The sequence below is a fragment of the Elephantulus edwardii genome, unplaced genomic scaffold (assembly GCF_000299155.1).
Source record: "Elephantulus edwardii isolate Elephantulus edwardi_28Jun2011 unplaced genomic scaffold, EleEdw1.0 scaffold00091, whole genome shotgun sequence".
In the NCBI taxonomy this organism is placed as follows: Eukaryota; Metazoa; Chordata; class Mammalia; order Macroscelidea; family Macroscelididae; genus Elephantulus; species Elephantulus edwardii.
In genome coordinates this window covers 6,702,548-6,722,112 of record NW_006399841.1, presented here as the reverse complement: position 1 = coordinate 6,722,112, position 19,565 = coordinate 6,702,548, and the positions used below count along the sequence as shown (strand labels likewise).

Below are 19,565 nucleotides of genomic sequence, written 5' to 3'. Positions count from 1 at the left end.
CTGGGCTAATGTGAAGTCATCGCAAGGCCACTTCCCCTTCGCTCTGCTCCAGAAATCTATAAAAGTGTGCTCACACATTAAATTGCCACAATTATGCCTTCTCAGTGGTAACTCTTTTTTTATTCCAGGGTTGCTTTAAAAAAAAAATAATAACCACCAAAAATCCTGTCCCTGAGATGAATAAAAGCCTGCAATAAAATTAGACTTCCAAATGGAATCACCAATCAAAGTTCTTTCTTAATTGGCACGGGAGCTGAGGGAAACCGTAAATCCCCTCAAGTGATCAGTCTTTCCTTGCCGGGGTTCATCCTCAAGCTGGGAGATTTTCATTCTAAATTCCACAAATTGGTTTACCAATAAACAGAAAGTAAAGCATGGGGATTTTTCAAACCGATAAGACTTGAAATAATTTAGCAGCTGATCTCCATCAGAGAAAACCCAAAATTCTCCTCGAGGCCATTGCTACAGGAAATACAGCGCCCAGAAGGTCGCTCTGGGGAATCTGTTTGCAAACACCAGGGACATGTCCCCTTCTCCGTCTGGCCTAATTTCCGCCACCAATTCCCTGGGAATGGTTCCAATTAAGAGGTCCTGCCATCTGAGGGCACACAGAGCCTGGGGGAAGCTGGTGGCAGTGGGATGCGGGTGGGAGGCAGAGGCTCTGTGCCTGCCCTGGACGTCAGCCAAGGAGCTGACAGCACAGGGTCTCAATTAGGAGCTCGAGTCGGGGCTGCAGGATGTGGCTGTCCCCGGGCAGCCACGTGAGTGAATTCACTGCAGAACGAAGCCTGCGTGACATCTGCTTGGAGCCAAACCTGCCAGAGTGCAAAGACAAAGCACATAATCCCTGACTCCTCACCTCATCATTGCCCAGCTCTCCATGCAGAACAGGAAACCCCCACGCCTGGCGCGCAGCATCTTCCCAGAGACTGTGTGGCCACCAGGCGCCTCCTGAGTCTGAAGGCTGAGTGTCACTCCTCCAGTGAGGCAGGGATGACTCATCCTGAGGCCTTGGGAGGGCGGCGAAGAGGCCCGAACACGCTCGAAGGGCACCTGTCCAGCACCTGGGTGGCCCTCACTCAGGCCTGTTGTTGACAGACACTGTTGTGCACCAAGCTGGTCAGTCAAAACCAACCCTCCAGCAGGTTTTCAGAGGCAGTAAATAGCACAGGAGGAGACTCTCCACCTTTCTCCCATGGAGCAGCTGTTGGATTTGAACCATGGGCCTTTGGGTTGGTAGCGCAACTCCTTCTCATTTGGCCACCAGAGCTCCCGACTCAGGCCTGAGGCTGCAAATTACAAGTCCAGGGGACAGATGATCTCAGATCTCAAGGCACCACAAGGCCACTATACGGACCCTAAGCAACTGCCAATACCACAAAAAAGTAAAGATGTCAGCCCACTTTGCAGGCTCGATCCAGGGGAACCAGGGCCAACAAGACCACCCTGCTTTCTCAGTACAGGAAACTGCCAGAAGCGGACAGGAGAAAGGGGTGCTGGGCATCGTGGGGCTTAGGTGGAGAGGCCAGAGGCACAAATGGGGTGACAGAGATGGGCAGAGGGGAGGAGAGATGAGCATCAAGTGTGGGGCCAGGGAAGGGTGAAGGAGGAGGGGGCAGTGAGACCCAACCCTCAGATGATGAGGTCACAGCCCCCGCCCCACTGGTGGAAAAGCATCAGAGTAGGAGGGGGTATTAGAGGAGGCTGAGGATCTTTAAAGTGCTCCTAAATCACTGGACACAGATTTGCAAGTTCTTCCCTCTATCAGAATACCCGCTTAGGGGTCCACAGAGACTGGGGGCTACCAACCCTCAATGCCAGTGGGAAGGATCTGTGGTTCTTCTGTCTTGACCTGTGACAGCAGCATCTCTGCTGAATAAAGGGCGGAATCCCCAGGATGAAACCTGGATATACCTTCTTCAGTGTAACGGAGAATAAATTTAACCTTATCAGATTGTATTAACTGAATGCTTATTCTGACTGTTCACACTCAATTAGATTGTGGGGGTAGGGAGGTGGAAGAGAAATATAATAGACCCTTGTAGTTTTTCTCTGCACTTCTAGCACTGCCTCCATTAAAACTGAGTGACACTAAAATCATGCCCATTGTTTAGACTCCCATCTGACTCAGAGGAAAGCTCGAAGTCCTCCCCTGCCTCTCCAGGCCCCATGGTCTGGCTTCTCTTTGCTGACCTCTTTCCCTTCCCCTTCCGCAGCTCACTCTGCCCGAGCCACACTGGTTTTTGCACGGTCCCACCATCCCAGTCATGCATCTGCCGCAGGGCCTTTGCACATGCTGTTCGTGTTGCCTAGAACACGAGGCTTACTCTCCACTCCTTCTACCCGTTTCAAGTGTTTACTGAAGTGCTCCATTGTCACTGTCGCTGGGTGCCGTCGAGCACAACGCCTGGCAATCCTGAGCCACCCTCATCATCCCCGACATTCCTGAGCCCACTGTGGTCATCGGCCATCACTGCGTCAATCCATCTCACCGAAGCCCTGGCCCAGGCCCACCCTCTTCCTTTCCTGCGTGGTCTCCAGGAGCAGCCCTCACCTACCCCGGGGCACATTTCACACACGATTTCTACCTGACTTGCCCGAGTGTCACCTTTGCAGAGGACAGAGGTTTCGGGCAGTTGTGGTCACTGCTACTCTCCCAAGCACTGGGGGCAGGGGTCACTGATTGTCAAATGAATGGAGACACCAACACGCAGAGCTGGTGACTCACCGCTTCAGAGAAGGAAGCAGACACGTTTAGAACAGATTTGCCATAAAATGGGCAGTTAATCACCTCCTCAGAAGAAAGCTGACGGATAAACTAAAAGTGTGAAGGTATAAACGGCTTCAACGCTCTACCTTCTCCAACAAACAAGTATCATTCATCTTCCAGGAATTCATCATGTGGCAAATATGAATAAGTACTAAAATTAAACAGAATGGGTTGAGTCCCCTGAATACCAAATTTTGTTTGTAAATAAAGGAAAAGACAGCTCCAGTATAAACTGCACAGCTCAGGAGGGCTTTTAGCAACTGAAGGAGACACAGATCCCCCAGCTGAATCAAAAAACTGAAATTAACATCACTCCCATTTCATATGACAAATCCAGTGTACAAGTCAAAGCCAGAGTAAACCTTCCACACGGGGGCCCTTAGGACTCTCTCCCTTGCACTGTTCCCACCTTCAAAACTAACAGCTACCTGAGGCTCTCTAACTGGAGCCCCCACCGAACTTCAGGAGCCAGGCCTGGGCTGAAAGCAGCTCGCTGGGACCTGCCAAGTGTGGGGCCATCCCTGTGGCTGCCTCTACTTAGAAGGCTGGGCTGGGGGACGACAGGCAGAGAAGAACCCTCCATCTACCCCTCCACCCCGTCCCCTGGGAGCCTACAGCCTGCAGGCTGACTCCAGCCCCAGCAAAACCTGTCCACAGGTTTCCAGGCCCATAATCCAAACCACCAGCCTTTCAGTCAGCAGTTATCAAGTGCGATCATTTCCCATCAGGCATCGCTTCCTCCTTTGCAAAAACCCACCCCAAAGCCTCCGTCCCAGCCTGCTTCTCCGCCCACCTTCTCCACGTGGGACCCTGATTTCCTGAGTCTTCTCAGATACTGACTCCTGGTGTACACCCCAGGGAGACGCCTGCATCTCCCCGATGGGTTGTGCTGAGGGCGAGGGGTATAGTATTTGGGGTTGTACACACATCCATGGACAAGCTGGTTCCCTCATTCACTTCGTCTGTAAAGTCAGGGATAGCTGGACTCATCACAGGTCTGCTATGAACTGGTCAATTTTTGAGATGAACATCTAATCTCACAAGGAAGCCGAGAGAAATGGAAGCCTCACCTCTCCCTACTTTCACCAACCCTGTGGTTTGAACCCCTCAAGGGCCCCTGGGGCTAAGGCACGGCTACAAACCAGGAAGCTGCCCAGAGGGGTCCACTCTCTTCCAGTTACAAGCCTCTGGCACTGTCTTCACCGGCAATAAGTGCAGTGAAGAGACAGCTCTTCTGATGTCACACCCTCCCCACCTCGAGCAGCTGACAAAGCTGGACAGACCAGCCTTGCCTCGGATTCTTCCTGATTAGGAAAGGGTTGCAATGCTGTGCTCCCACGAGAGAGATCATAAGGGAAGAAAAGCAAAGCTGGCAAGGTTCACATATAAAGGAACATGTATATCCCACCTATAACCCCCCAAACCCCTATCCCCATCTTAATAATGTCATTGTTGTTGTTAGGGGCCACTGAGCATGACTCACAGAGACTCTAAAGCAAAAGATTTGAACCCCGTCCTATCTCGCGCCATCCCCATCATCTCTGATACACTTGAGCCCATCACGTGAGGGTCTTCCTCTCTTCTGCCGACCCTCCATTTTTCCAAGCATGATGCCCCTTTACAAGGAAAAGCTCTTCTAGAAACATGCCAAAATATGAGAGACAAACTTCGCCAACTTTGCTCCAAGGAGCATTCTGGCTGCACTTTTCCCAAGACATCTCTGTCTGTTCTTTTAGCAGTCCATGGGATATTCAGTACTGTTCTCAAACACCATGACTTCGTGGTTCGAATCCACCAGATGCTCTGCCGGGGAAGGAGGGGCAATCTCCTCCTGTACCAGTCAGATCTGATTTGACGGTACACGCACACAAAAAATAAAAAAAATTAAAAAAAAAAACAAAAAAAAACACCATGACTCAAAGGCATCAATTCCTCTTCTGTCATCTTTATTCATTGTCCAGCTGTCAGATGCAGTGCATGAAACTGAAAAGACCATGGTCTCAATCGGGTGCACCTTGGTCTTCAAACTGACATCATTGCTCCTCAGTAATCTGGAGAGGCCCCTGACAGCAGACTTGCCCAATACCATGTGTCTCCTGATCTTCTGACATGATGAAGTGAAGTGAGGAGCCCTTGATCTTCTGATGATGGATCCAAGTAAGATGAAACAGTCGACGATTTCAATCTTTTCTCCATCTGTCTTAGAGAAGATACTGGTCGAGTGGTGAGGATTTGTGTCGACTTCATGTTGAGTTACAATCCATACGGACGGTTGTATTCTTTGATCTTCTGCCGTAAGCTTTTCAAGTCCTCCTCACTTTCAGCAAGGAAGGATGTGCCCTCTGCATAATGCAGCTTGCTGATGAGTCTTCCTTCTATCCTGATGACACATTCTTCTTTATAGAGTCCAGCTTCTCAAATGATTTGCTCAGCACACAGACTGAACAGGTCTGGAGAGTGGATACAACCCTGACACATACTTGTCCTGATTTTAAGCTACGCAAGAGTTCCCCTGCTCTGTGCAGAGGACTTCTTCATAGTCTAAATACAGGGGTTTGTTTTTTTGGTTTTTTTTTTAAATACAGGGGTTTTTTTATGAGCATAATTAAGTGTTCTGGGATTTCTATTCTTCTCAATGTTAGCTATAATTCGTTATGATCCACACAGTTTAATGCCTTTGCAGAGTCAATAAAGCACAATTAGACATCAACTGGTATTCTCTGCTTTCAGCTAGGATCCATCTGACACCAGCAAAGATATCCTAACTACAGAAGACCTAGACTAGGCAGCCTGTGTCGTCCTTGGCTTCCTTCTCAAAGCCACCCTTTCTCAGCTGATTTTCTTGATCTTGATGGAGCCCAGAGAGGAAGGCATTTTCTTAAGTGCCAATCAGGGCAGCTGATGGCACACTGATGCAGTGGGAATTCCTGTGGAGGCCCTACAGCGACACTAGGCTTGGCTGGGGCTAGTGGGGTGGGGGGTTTGTCCTAGAGCAGCTGTCTGACCTCTCAACAGATAAGAAGCATTTCAGAGGATAAAACTATACAGCTCAGAGGCCGAACACAGAAGTAACATCTAAGAGGAGGGTTTTTCCCCTAACAGGACAATTGCACTCCAACAGTAGGGAAGGAAGGAAGGGATATCTGTACAGCCTGCCTCCGCACCACCTCCCTCCACAACTAGTCCTGCCCTTCTCAGCTCAGTTAATGGCAACTCTACTCAGGGAGCTTCTCAGGCCCCAAATTGTGGCGCCCTTTCCTGAGACCCTGCGTGCTCCCGTGCGTGTCCTCCTCGAAGAGCTCTTTCCAAATCCAGCCAGCCTCCAACTGCTTCCACCCTGGCTCAAGGCCAAATCCATGTCCTGTCTGAACGTACAATCCCCTCGCAGTCCCCAGGCTGCTGTGCTATGCGTCCCACGGCCTGCTTTCTACAACAGCTCAGAGTCTTGCCAACACGGGGCAGATCATGACACGCCTGTGTGCAAACCTTGAAGGGCTCCTCACTTCACTCAGTGGAAAAGGGAAGACCCCACACAGTGATGACGCAGGAAGAGGTCCTGTGACACGCAGGCTCTCCTTCTCCTGCCCCGTCACTCTGTTACAGCTTCCTCACTCTCCACAAGTGAGCCCAGTGCCATCCTCCCTCTGGGTCCTGCTTTGCCCGTCACTCTGTTACAGCTTCCTCACTCTCCCACGAGCGAGCCCGGTGCCATCCTCCCTCTGAGTCCTGTTTCGTTCTGCCTTTCATATCCTCGATGACTGACCACATGGCCCAGCCCTTCGGCCTCCCTGAGGTCTTTACTCAGATGTCATCTTCCCAGAGAGCCTTCCCCAGTCATCCTTTCTCCAGGTCCAACCTGCCTTTTCTCTGCACTGTCCTAGGCTCTCTCTCTGCTGCACTGTCACCATAGCACTTACCACCTTCCGACATACCACAGAGTTTGCTGATCTGTTTGCTGCCCCTGCTGGAGGGTCCGCTACGAGTCGGTTCTGACTCAAAGGCAATACGGAGACCAGAAGCCGTACGTGGACAGAGGTAGGTCTTTGTTCATTACAGCGTCTGACACCCACTAGGTGCTCAGTATAAATATGCTATTTGAATGAAAGGGAGCTCCAGTGGCCTAGTGGGTAAGGACTTGGGCTGCCAATCCAAAGACATACGGCTCGAATCCACCAGCTGTTCCATGGGAGAAAGACGGGCACCCTTTGCCCATGCAATGTACTGCCTTTGAAAACTCACTGGCGGGCCAGCTGTGAGTCTGTTCCATCTCAACAGCAATGAACAAACAAACAATTGACTGAACATTGTCCTGATCTGATGGGGCTTGGGATAGGCTTCCAAGGAACCACTCCCTCCCTCAAAATGAAAGCCGTATGTTATGGTTTTTGTTGTTGTTTTTCTAACATTCAGAGACTTAGTTTCAAAGGGATTTGTAATTTAGGGGAAATGTGAAAAATCACTAACACAGATGCTTGAATTTAACAAGGATTATTACAAGTTTCTTCAAACAATGACTAAGCTTCATTCACAGTGATTTGCTGTAATAGGACCATGTAATCCACCACTGGTGTGATTATACTGTGTTCTCGCTGTAGAATTTCTAGCATGGAGTCAAAAGATTTGCCTTGGGAATTTTTATGAGCAAATTTTGAATAGGCAGCCCTCACTGTCTGTTAGCCAGGATACCAGTGAGAGTGAATAAAAAAATGTGTTTCCACAGACTTGGCACCAATTCTAATATTCATGCAAAGCTGGAAAAAAAATTCCCTGTAAGGCATACACGTCAAGTGAAGAGCGGAGCTGGGCTGCTAGACAGGTAAATAGCTGCATCCCGTCCACTCCATCACCTTTAATCCCACCAGTAAAAGACTGGACCCAGAGAGCAGAAAAGGTCCCCAGGTAATAAAGCCCACCTCCAAAACCACAACGAAACACACTCGACCATGAGTCACCACCTGGAAGAGCCAAACATCAACATGCTTACCTTCTCCTATCATCGAGACGCCCACAGACATGCCCATGAACTTGCTCTTGGTCCATACATGAGTGTTGACACACAGTTTCTTCTCCTTACACTCACAGTAGAAGCAGGAGATGGGGGGGTGATGGGACACCTGCTCGGCCACAAACCTCAACTTGTAGCTTTTGGATGGGTCATCAGCCACGGCGTGGTCATGGCCACCGTCAGGAGGGGGGGAAGCAGTCCTTCTGGACTTGACTTTGTCCTTGGGAACTTCCCAGGAGCAGTGGAATGTCTCGCCGATGATGGGGTTGTACGGCTTCTTAGCCAAGGCCCCCTTGCGGCCCTCGTGGAAGGCGGTGAGATAATACTCCACGAAGCAAATGACCCTCTCCTCGGGCGTGGCTCCGGCGGTGACGGCCAGCAGCAGGTCTGGGTGCGCCATGAAGTCTGCATACATCTCCAGCAGGGACCTCTTCTCCAGGATAAACGTGGGAAGCACCACCTGATTCAGAAGGAGACACAGTCAGACGGGGGGTCCCTGTGATCCCACACAAAGGAGAAAGAGAAACAAAAGCAGCAGCCAATTTCACGCAGCTTCACCGCGGCTTCAGCCCAGCAACGGCATCTTCTGATGTGCACACAAACGACACACCAGAGAGAAACAGTATCAAAGCAACTGGAGGCCGTTTATGTGGCAGCCACGTCAAAGTCAACCTGGTCTGTAGAACAGACTGTAGGGAGTGTCTTGCTTCTCTGTGTGTCTGGCTGAAACATCAACAGGTGTCTCTCCCTGCACTTCCGTCACTCTTAAGTTTTTTATTATTATTATTAATTTTAATGAAAGTTTACAGAGACTTTGGATTTCCATTCATTCATTGTTGCACTTTTCCCCCAGTCCACCCCCCAACCCTAGTTTGCTCTTCTCTTCGAAAAGTAAAAGAAAAATTCTTTCATTGTTACACAATCCCTCCCCTCAAGTCCACTCCACTGTGCAGCCTTCCTTCTGGACTCCAGTCATGACAATAATACCTAATCATATATCCCTTTTAGACAGTTCTCTCCCTCATCTGTTTCAATGCAGTACACATAATTTATCCCATATTTCTCTGTCTCCCCCCACCCTCGAGGTCAGTCCTGTTTTACAACAGTGGCACCATACAGTATTTGTCCTTTTGTGACTGAGATATTTCACTCAGCATAATGTCCTCCAGGGTCACCCATTTTTAATTATATTGCATGAGTTCCTTGTTTTTCAATGCGGCATAGTATTCCACTGTGTGCATATAACACAGCTTCTCTATCCATTCATTTGTTGGTGGGCACTTAGTTTGTTTCCAACTCCTTGCTACTGTGAACAAAGCTGAGATAAACATGGGTGTACAACCACAACTCTTCTAACACACACACGCTCTCTCTTACTCTCTCAACTCTGATTCTCTCTCCCTTCTCTCCTCACCCCCAAACCAGCCCACTATTTAAAGGTATAAAGAAAACAGTCTGGGAGGGCTCTTCCATACTTCTGACATCATGTAAGGAGGGTTGCTCAGAGAAGTGTCATGAGTGTGAATTTGTGCCATTTCGGAGCGAGCCCAGGCAGATCACAGACCACCGACAGAAAAGTGCAGGGAGCTCCGTCAGGGGAGAGGTGTCCAAACCCCAGCAGGACCAAAGTGGGAAGGGCCCTGGTGTAGGGGGTCCGGGAAATGGACACCGAGCTGCCACAAGGAGGTGGCCCGTGGACAGTCCAGTGTGGCAGCTGCTGACGAGGCTGGGCCAGAAGGAACAAGCAGACGTCACGAAGCAGCAGCTGCCTCTTCCAAACAGAAGTTTCTGGTGAATGGAGTGGCACAGGCAGTACCGTGAGGTCTGTGGGGGCCACATCGCCAGAGGAGACACCAGGTGTGAAAATCACCAGGGTGACTTTCTCAGTGACAGGACACAGAGACCCCCTGTGATTCTGCTGTGGGTCCAGCTGGCTGTCATAGTCCTTGACTGGTTATTTCAAGGGTGAGCGGCTGAACTTTGGCTGGAACGCAGATCCCTGAAATTCACTGCTATTGCTGTGGCGTGCAGGGGATGAAGGGAGGTGTGAGTGACAAACATGGCTGTCCTGGAGAAAGGGGCACCAGGTGGCCCTTGGTGGCAAGGATGGGAAAGCTGCATCTCACGTACTTTGGGCATGATGTCAGGAGCACCTGTCCTTGGACTAGGACATCACGCTGGGAAACATGGAGGGTCAGTGACAGAAGACGACTCTTGACGAGCTGGACTGGAAGAGTGACCGTAACAACAGGCTCAATTATGTCAGAGATCATGTCAGGACAGGGCAGAGTTCAGAGCTACTGTTCACAGGGTTTCTGTAAGTCACAGCTGACTTCTAGAAGTTTCTATAAGTCACAGTTGACACAACAACAAAAACAACAACGACTACCACAACAAGGCAAGCTGCAGAGGACTTTAATCACTGGGTGTTAAGATGCCACCCGCTTACCTATCAGACATAGCTGGCCTTAATCTGCGGCATCTTAGATGGTTTCTCCATATACGGAGATAGAAGACTGCGACCTGTAAAGCTGGCCCAAAGCCCTCGGGTGCCCAGGCTGAGCTGGGTTCAAGAGTTTTCCAAGGCTTAGGTTCTTTCTTTCTACAACCAATTCTGTCCATTCCCAGACCCCCAGGACAACATTTGTGAGAGAGTCCAATCCCTGGCCAGAGATTCCACACAACCTTAAAGGATTGAGATCCTCGAGTCCACTTCATTTTCACAGATAGCAGCTTCTCCACAGGAGGAAACGCGGCATCCGCTCTGTCAAGATCAGAAACCCTCTGGGCATTGGCCTCTGTCTTAGAGGAGAATGAAGAAGTGCCGTTGAATCGCCAGCGGCTGTGGTTTTCAGGCTTGGAGAGAAGCGATGAGGCCACTTTAGGGTCTTCAGAAAGGAAATGATAAATGTCTGCCGCTTCACAACACCCCCACAAAGGACCCAGCATCTGCGTTCTTCTCCCAGGTCCAGAGGGCCCTCAGATCACAGGCCGGCCTGGGAGAGAGGGGGTGGCCCTGAAGGCGCTGACTTCAGGGCTGGATGAAATGTTCCACCCTTGACGCGAACCTTCTGCCCCCTCCACAAGTGGGATCCCACACAGGTGAGGCTTGTGGTCACTCTGTCAGTCCCTCTGGACGAGGGTCTTCCTCTCTCGCACTGACTCTCTCTACTTTTCCCAGCATCGTGTCCTTCTCCAGGGACTGGCCCTTCCTGACTTAAGTGTGTGAGACCATCCTGACGTCTGTGGAGCTGCACGTCTGGCTGCAGTCTGCTCTCCTGTCTCTCTCTCAGAGGCCCTGTCACCCGACTGGGCCTTTGGTTTTCTTCTTCTCCTGGTGCATTTGCAAATAAGTCACTTGATCATGTGGTTCCAGGGTGTTGGCCATCCAGAGCCAGGCGGTGGGGAAGACTAAGTGGGCTGACAGAGGGGCTGTGAAGGCTCTGCTGTTCAGACGGACCACATCCAAGTGGCCTGAAATCGCTGCTGCAGATTTATCGAGCCATCAATAAAGCCTGTCTTTGCTCCCATTAAAATAATTAAGACAATGAACTACTTTGGGGGAAGGAAAGAAAGATTTCCACTGGGGACTTGGAGAATGATTAATTACGCTTAAAGATGCATCAATCCAGGAGCAAATAACTAAACTTCAAGTTAGGCTCTTTGAGCATCAAATAAATGACCATTTAGCATGGACTGGAGGGGGACACCGCAGCCCCTCAGTCAATAGAGAAAAGGAAACAGTGGACACAATTTGCTCCCAAAGAGTTAACCGAATAACCTTGAGACCATGGACATAATAATCCTTTAGGCTCTCAAACCCACCTCGTGCAAACAAGCAAGCAGAGAGCAGAGAACAAACAGAACAAGGTTAATGTGAGCACGTGTTAACACAAGATCCCAACCTTAAAAACCAAGGCTAGATGGTCACTGTTAAGGGGTTTTTTAAATTAGCCAAGAGGACATACTTTGCTTTCCTTAAAATGCCAGCTCTTAAAATTCCTCAGTGCTTGAAGTATCTTGAAAAGGACTGAAAATTCTGTTGGCTAGAAGAGAGTCTGAGATAAAACAAATCCCCATACTACTCTGGAGTCCTAGACCTCTGCTTTCAAAAAGCAGTCAAGATCATCAGCTCAAGTTCACTGCCGTGACCTTGGGCGAGTTCATCTCGCCACCTCAAGCCAATCTCCAGAGGTTTTCCTCCGGAAGTAGAGGGTTAAATCAGGTTGTCACGTACATGGTTATTGCTCTCTAATGACGGTGGTGATTAGAATCAGGAGTCAATCTCTTTGGCTGGAAACCAATGAACAATAAAGACAATGGAGATTAGATGCAAAGTAAGAGTGTAAAAGCCAGTTTCCTAGTGACCAGAGAAGTCCCCTGGACCATCCCTGATGCTTTTGTGAAAATCAACAACAAAAAAGGGTTCTGTCACAAACCGACAACACTGTAGAATCTCACTCACATGACAAACTAGAACAGAACAGTACAGAACTCTTCAGTGATTACCACGGGTGCAGGTGGCAGGGGCAGAGGAGTGACCACTTACAGAGCACCGAGTTCCTGTCAGTGGTGCTGGAATAAGTCAGAAAATTTGGAGATGACAGTCAAGACACAGAGAATGTCATCAATGTCATCCAACTCTATGCTTTAAACTGTTGACTTGGAAAAAGAAAATGCCCACCATCAGCTGATTCGTGTCAGCGCCAACTCATTCTGACCCTATGTGAGTGTCGGAGCTGGGCTGTGACCCACAGGGTTTTCAGTCGTTAAATTAAGGAGCCATGAAGTCAGATGAAGGACTAAGGTGTGCCTGATTCAAGCCATGGCATTTTCAATCACTTCCTACACATCTGTAATTAGGACAATGAATAAGATTAAGACCGAAGAAGAATGGACGCCTTTGAATTATAATGTTGGAGGTCTGAAGATCCCATGGACTGCCAAAAGGACAACTCTGTCTTACAGGAAGTATAACCAGGGTGTTACTTAGATGCAAAGATAGTTAAATTGTATCACTTTGGATGTAGAGAAGCCAAGTTCTTGAAAAAAGACATTATGCTGGGAAGGTGGAGGATGACAGAAACAGGAAGACCCTCGATGAGATGGACTGGCACAGTGACTTTGACAGTGGACTTGAGCCTGCTGGAGATTGTGAGGATGAGGTGAGACGGGGCAAGGCTCTTCCATTCACAGGGTGGCTGTGACGTGTAGTCGACTCAATGGCACCTAACAACAACAAAGTGGAACTCCAAGCCGTTCTTCCCAGGGGCTTATGGGTGCACGTCTCCCACCAAGCTTCACTTGAGCAGTGAAACAGTCACAGCTTGAACCACCCAGGGATTCCCAAAGAACCAAGGAGCATACTGATACTGATGCTCAGAGAAAAGACAGAGAAACCGTACCAAGAAGCGGCAGGGGGAGACGACAAAGCACAAGTCTAAGGCCTCAAGCTTAAACCATGTCTAGAATGGTGGCCTAATGGCAAAAAGCTGTGCTGCAATCACAAAGGCATGCGGTTCGAGGCCACCATCTCCTCCACGGGAGAAGGATGGACAATCTCCTCCTGTTCGACTAACTGACTCTGAAAACCTGCTGGAGGGTCAGCTACGGGGCAATTCTGACTCTATGGCACACAACAACAACAACAACAACAACAGAATGAAAACAGTACACAGTGCTCTGGGCTTCACATGCCTGATTATCTGTACAGTCTTCTCAGCTACCTGGAAGCAGGCATGGCCATTCTGCATTGGAGATGAGAAAAACAAAGGCCCAGAGAGAGTTCCCAGCTCCGAGATGGTAATAACCAGGAGAGCTGAAAAGCAGTCTGGGCCCATTCCGGCTTCCTCACTGTCCCCACTGGGCCTGAAGAGAGGTCATCACTTGGTTTAAAAATTTTATCAGAGCAGGATTACAGAGATCCCACCAGTAGTGCAGGGAGCTCTGGTGGCCTAGCGGTAAGAAGCTGCACAGCAATCCCAAAGACACCCAGTTCAAATCCACACCAGCTGCTCTGTAGGAGAAGGATGGGCAGTCTCCTCCTGTGAGATTTACAGCCTCTGAAAACGCACTGGAGGGTCAGCAATGAGTCAGTCCTGACTTGAAAGTACACAACAACAACCAGTAGTGCAAAGGAGACATGGAGGCCTCTGCCCCTCATGCCAAAGTTTCCTGTCTAGTAGAGAGTCCCACAGAAAGCACGTCACCGCTCTACTTTCCTCTATTAAAAGGCAAACATCGTGGAATAGGTACATTTTGTGTGATCCTAATTAACAGCAAGATTTGAAGAGAATATTGGTGAAGGCTTTTAGGAAAGGGGAACAGACATGAAATGGTGACAAGTCCTCCTGTGAGGCTGCTTTCAACCCTAGGCCCCCTGCCATTTTGAATAAAAATACCCTCTCTTAGCAGGATCCTTACACAGCAATAATAACCTCTATATAGTGTAACTGGCACTGGAAATAATAAGGAAATAATGTAATCCAATGGTAAAGGAGGAAAAAAGTTTATACACCCAAGATGATGTTCAATGAATCATTATATATAATATCAAGAAGGTGCTCTGGTGGCCCAGTTGGTAGAGGGCTGCTCTGTCAACTCAAAGGCGGGCGGTTCAGATCCTCCAGCTGCTCCACAGGAGAAAGACAGGCGATCTCCTTCCATGTGTAGCTTCTGAAAACCCAGAGGAGGTTTTGACGCAAAGGCAATGAGAAAGACGGTATCAAGTAGTCAAAAGGAACAGTACGGCCAATGAGACACAGACTTGTGGAGCAAACAAGGAACAGCTCGGTAGAAAGCCAACCAGTCATGCAAGTGTACACCAATAACGACAGTGGATTTTCCTCAAACTCGGCAGTGAGTATGCAGATGTTTAATTAGGAGATGAAACTCGAGGGCCAGCTCATCATCTGCTTTTAGAAATAACGTTTTCATGGAGTACAGATACTCTATTGATTTCCATGTTATTCGGGCTGCTTTCACACACTTGATTAGCTACCGCCGAGACTGTGCAACTCTTGAAACCTGATGTATTTATTATCTGGACCTTTACAGAGAATGCTTGCTGGTCAGGTTTTGGGAAAAGACATCATGCTGGGGAAGGTGGACGGTCAGAGGAAGACCCTCCACCAGACGGACGTCCATATAACAACAGGGCCAGCGTGGTGGAAACAGAGACAATGAGGCAGGCCGGGCCCGGCTTAGAGCTGCTGTTCACAGAGCTGCTGTGAGTTGCAGTTGACTCGATGGCACAGAATTCCTGATCATGGACTTATTTTACATTCTTTTGTACCTATTTACTCAATTTTTCATTTAAAAAATTGCTTTCGTGGACATTTATGTGATTCTCAATGCAGACAGTTATTTTTTTTCCTCCTAAAGTTGAGATCAATTTATAAAACCATCAGCAAGGGTCTGGGGCTCACTTCAGTCCTGCAGTTACTAAGGATTAGATATATCTAATGACTGAAGGTTTGGACATGTTGCAAGGAGGGCCCAGTCCTTGGAGAAGTCCGTCATGCTTGGGAGGGTGGAGGGACAGCGCAGGAAGGGAAGACCCTCTATGAGATGGATTGATTCAGTGACTGAAGTAATTGGGGTAGGTGTGTCAGAGAGAGTGAGATTGGCACAGCATAAAGCAGGGTTTAGGGCTTTTGTACATAGTATCGCTATGAGTTGCAGGTGACTTGATGGCATATAACAATAACAACAATGACTGAAGATGACAGAAGAAAAGATGCTACCTTTGAATTGTGTTGGAGAAGAACATTCCAGGGACTGCTAAATAGATCTTGGAGAGGGTGTGCTATGAGGGTGCCCCTCGGAGGTTAAGGATGGTGAAACTTCACCTCACAGATTTTGGGCAAGCTGTCAGGAGGGGTCATTCTTTGAAAAAGGACATCATTTGTGACTGAGATTTTTCACTCGGCATGATGTGCTCCATGGGCATCGCACCACTGTTACAAAGCAGGTCTGACATGGGGGGCTGGGAGGAATTAAGGATAAGAGTGAATATATAATGACCATTGCCTTGAAACAGATGAAAGAAAGAACTGTCTGAAAAGAACATATGATTAGGCATTATGACAACGGCCATAAGAGGTATATCACTGCAAAGAGTACTGGGGGTGGGGGAGAGGCAGGCAGGTAATTGTGCAACAGTGAATGAATATCTTTTTTTAAAATAAAAGTGAACTGGGGGAGGTGGGAAGGGGGGGGTAAAATGTGCAACAATGAATGAAGAAAACTTCTCTGTAAACTTTAGTTAAAAATCACAAAATAAAATTTCATTTTTTAAAAAAAGGACATCAGGGAGCTCTGGTCGACTAGTGGCAAGAAGCTGCACTGCAATCCCAGAGGTGCATGGTTGAAATCCACCAAATGCTCTGCTGGAGAAGGAGGGGCAATCTCCTCCTGAACCAGTCAGATCTGATTTGATGGTACACATACACAAAAATATAATAAAATTTAAAAAAAGAAAGAAAAATAGAAAAGCAGTATGCAGCTTGAGGTACCCAGACAGGCTGGTACTGGTCTGTGAATGTGTCCAAACTGGCCATGTCCTCCCAGACGGGGCAGCTTGCGAGCTTTATGGAGAGAGAACAGAGCTTCACTGGTGAGTTGTTTCTAGGGTCACCAATGTCCTATCTGCGGACACTCGGGTCAAATTCTTCCACCGTCAGTTTAGCACAAGCTTAAGTTAATGACGTGAGCAAGAGCCAGGGGGAAGGCAGGAGATAGTGGCTAGAGAGTTCCATCAACCTTTTTATGACGGAAGCCATAAAAGCCAAGAAAACTCCTGGGAGAATAAAGTAATAAAAGGAACACAAGTGTTTCAGCCTGTCAGAACTTCTCTCCGTTTTTTACTATCAGCTTCTACTAAATAAAAAAGTTAGCAAAGGAGAGATGCAAAAAGTCCTTTCTGTCCAATGTCCAGTCACTGGGTATTGGACAAACACAGTATCTGCTCCTTAGAAATGGGCAGTGGCTCCAGAAACACCCTGATAAAACAATAACTAGAAAAGCACACAATGCCTTCATCTGAAAACAAGACCGTCATACCACGGAGTCTCTGATAGCTCAGCTTGCGAGCCATGGTTTCCTCTGCAGTTTGCTGTTTCTTCATGTCTACACAGTGTCAGACACACATCCCTTCATTCAGTCATGATTCCAGCCCAATATTTTACAAGCGTTCTCGTATCCATGATTTGTAAGAATACAGTTTAAAAAAAATACCTACCAAAACCTATTTTACTCCTAAAACTTAAAAAAAAAAAAAGTTTATCTGGAAGACACTTATCTTCTTATGGTGTCTGTTAAAATACTGTGTTGTTTATTAAAATTATTTCTATTTTATTAAAAAAATACAGTTTATAATGTGACCCCATAAAGAGAGATAAACACAGCTAAAATAACATTTTCCCTGAGTACAATAGTACGGTATTTCATATTCTATTGTTGTTGGTTTTTTTAAATGGCGTCGGACCCACCAACTTGGGGGGTTTTACTCCCTAAGTGGTGCAAAGAGTTAACCACTCAGTGGCCGACAAGTATTCAGGAAAGCTGAGTTCACCCAGAGGCATCTCAGGATGGTGGGAACCTTCTGGAGAAAACAGCTCCTGAAACCCAAGTGAGCACAGCTGTACGGTGACACACAACGTGGCCATGGGTCAGTGAGGACTCCATGGAGAGGCCTTTGGCTTGAGTGGTTGAGAGGTGAAATTTGGAAACACCGTGACTTCAGATGCTGCTGTATTGCACTTGGACATACCATCACCCAGACCATATCCACCTGGACTCAGTGCACGCTCTGAACACGGCCTGCAAAACGCACTTTTTTTTAAAAAAAAAAAAAAGAAGAACTTTAAAACAACTAAACATTGAAACTCCTTTCTCCAGCAGAAAAGAAAGGAGGGTTACACAGAGACAAGGCTGGAATGAGATCAAGGAAGCCTTTCAGGAAGACGTGCTTGCTCCCAGCGTCGTGGGCAGAGAGGGGAGAGGGACGCAGAGGGGCGGCTGGGCCGAGGCAGGACACCCTCTTTATGGGGCCTCCTCTGCGTGGGCCCACCATCGGCTTTGAAGCGCTGCAGCCTCCCAGCGTTTCAGACACTCTCACAGTCAACCTCATAAAAGCACTTCAAAGAAAAGGCTTCCCTGTCTTCTCGGAAACTTCCGCCTTCTCCGTCTCTGATAAATGGCCCACCACCACCTCTGCCTATAAAGAGACCTCACACCCACACCTCTTCCCTCTCTCCATTCTCTGGTCTCCAGGTCAGTCACATCCTGCATTCCAGACCCTTCCCTGCAGACGAGCAAAGCGAGTTCTCCTTAAGGCTGCTGCCAGAGGCTGTGGTGCAGGGCCCCGCCCCCCCATTTCCAGCACCATGTGGTCCAGGCTGGCCTGCGGAATCCAGGACTTCGGGACCCATGTGTCCAGACAAGTCAGGCTCTCCCTCGAAGTTACGCTTCTACCACACCACACCACACCACACCACACCACACAGCAAACTGCGCAGCTGAGCCTTTGTAAGGAGGACGACAACATATCTCCTGGTTACACACCGCCTCTGGTCCTCATACCCCTCATCCAAGCATTGTGATTTGAGTGACTAACTGGAAGCAGGTGTGGCATCCAATCCTAAAACACGACCCCAGAAACCACGGATTTTGATAAATGATGATGGTTATAGAAAGGCCGCAGGCCTTGGGTTCATTGGGTCGCTATGAGTCTCGTATTCGACTCAACGACAGTCAACAACAATGGATGCAGAGCTTAATTAGGCTGGACTGTAAAAGCCATGCTTTTTCCTCAACCCCTATAGTTACCATGTGATTTTTAGGCTACATACAACAAATGTGTTTCCTGATTGTCTCAAGAATCAACCTACTGACCTGAGAGGAGGAAGATAATATATAAAGGAGCACAGGTAGCATACTGGCAAGGAGTAGAGCTCCCAGCCCAAAGGTACATGGTTCAAATCCCTGAGAGAGCTGGCATTCACTGCCTCTGAAAACCTGCTGGAGGTCAGCTACTGTCTCAAGACCAAAGGTATTGACTTGAGGGGAGGAAGGATAAACAATGGGTCCTTACATGCTGCCAGTAGTTAGAATACTGAGTTCTCTTGATTAAGGTTCCTGGGAAGAATCTTGGCTGAGCTCAAGCACCAGGAAGAGAGAGCAGGCACGTTTTTACCCAGTGGACGCAGACATGAGTCAGCAGCAAGTATGTACGACGTGCATTAACTGCCCCATCAGTCCACTGACACTCCAGGGCACATCTGGACTTCAGACATGCACACTGGCTTCAGACTCTATTTACCATTACCTACATCCTTTCCTTCGGCTCCTACGTGCCACACAGGACCTATTTGGACAGGTCACTAGAACACAGCGAGGAAAACACCATCATCAACTTTATCAGCTCAGAGCTTTCTCTCATCCTCCCTCTGTTGTCATCGAGCAGCCTCTGACCCAGTGCCCGGGGCCGCTCTGTGGCTCTCCCAAGGCCCTGAACTCCTGATAGTTCAATGTGTTAAATTATACTTCCAACACATGCAAGGGTGGGGGTGGTATAAAAAAAATCCGGTAAGGCTTTCTCATCTTGAGGGTCAAAGGCGAGACTCTTATTATAAGAGCAGGTTCACAAAGGACTGTCCTTGGCAGCTGTACCTGTTACAGCCACGCTTAAGAGCAAACCTGGCCACTTCTCCACTCTAGCAATTCCAACTGGGGAACAATGAAGAGGTGGCCAGGAAGCAGAGAGTAAACCGAAACACATGGACTTGG

General features: G+C 48.4%; 1 protein-coding gene across 2 annotated transcripts in view; it reads right to left on the bottom strand.

Moving 5' to 3' along the window:
- The window catches only part of OSBPL10 (oxysterol binding protein-like 10), a 324,861-nt gene that overhangs the window by 10,267 nt on the left and 295,029 nt on the right, over positions 1 to 19,565 (bottom strand). For both annotated transcript variants that reach the window (XM_006890625.1, XM_006890626.1), the window contains one exon: positions 7,755 to 8,235. In XM_006890625.1, coding sequence (XP_006890687.1) covers positions 7,755 to 8,235 — 481 coding nt within the window. The remainder of the gene's footprint in view (positions 1 to 7,754; positions 8,236 to 19,565) is intronic.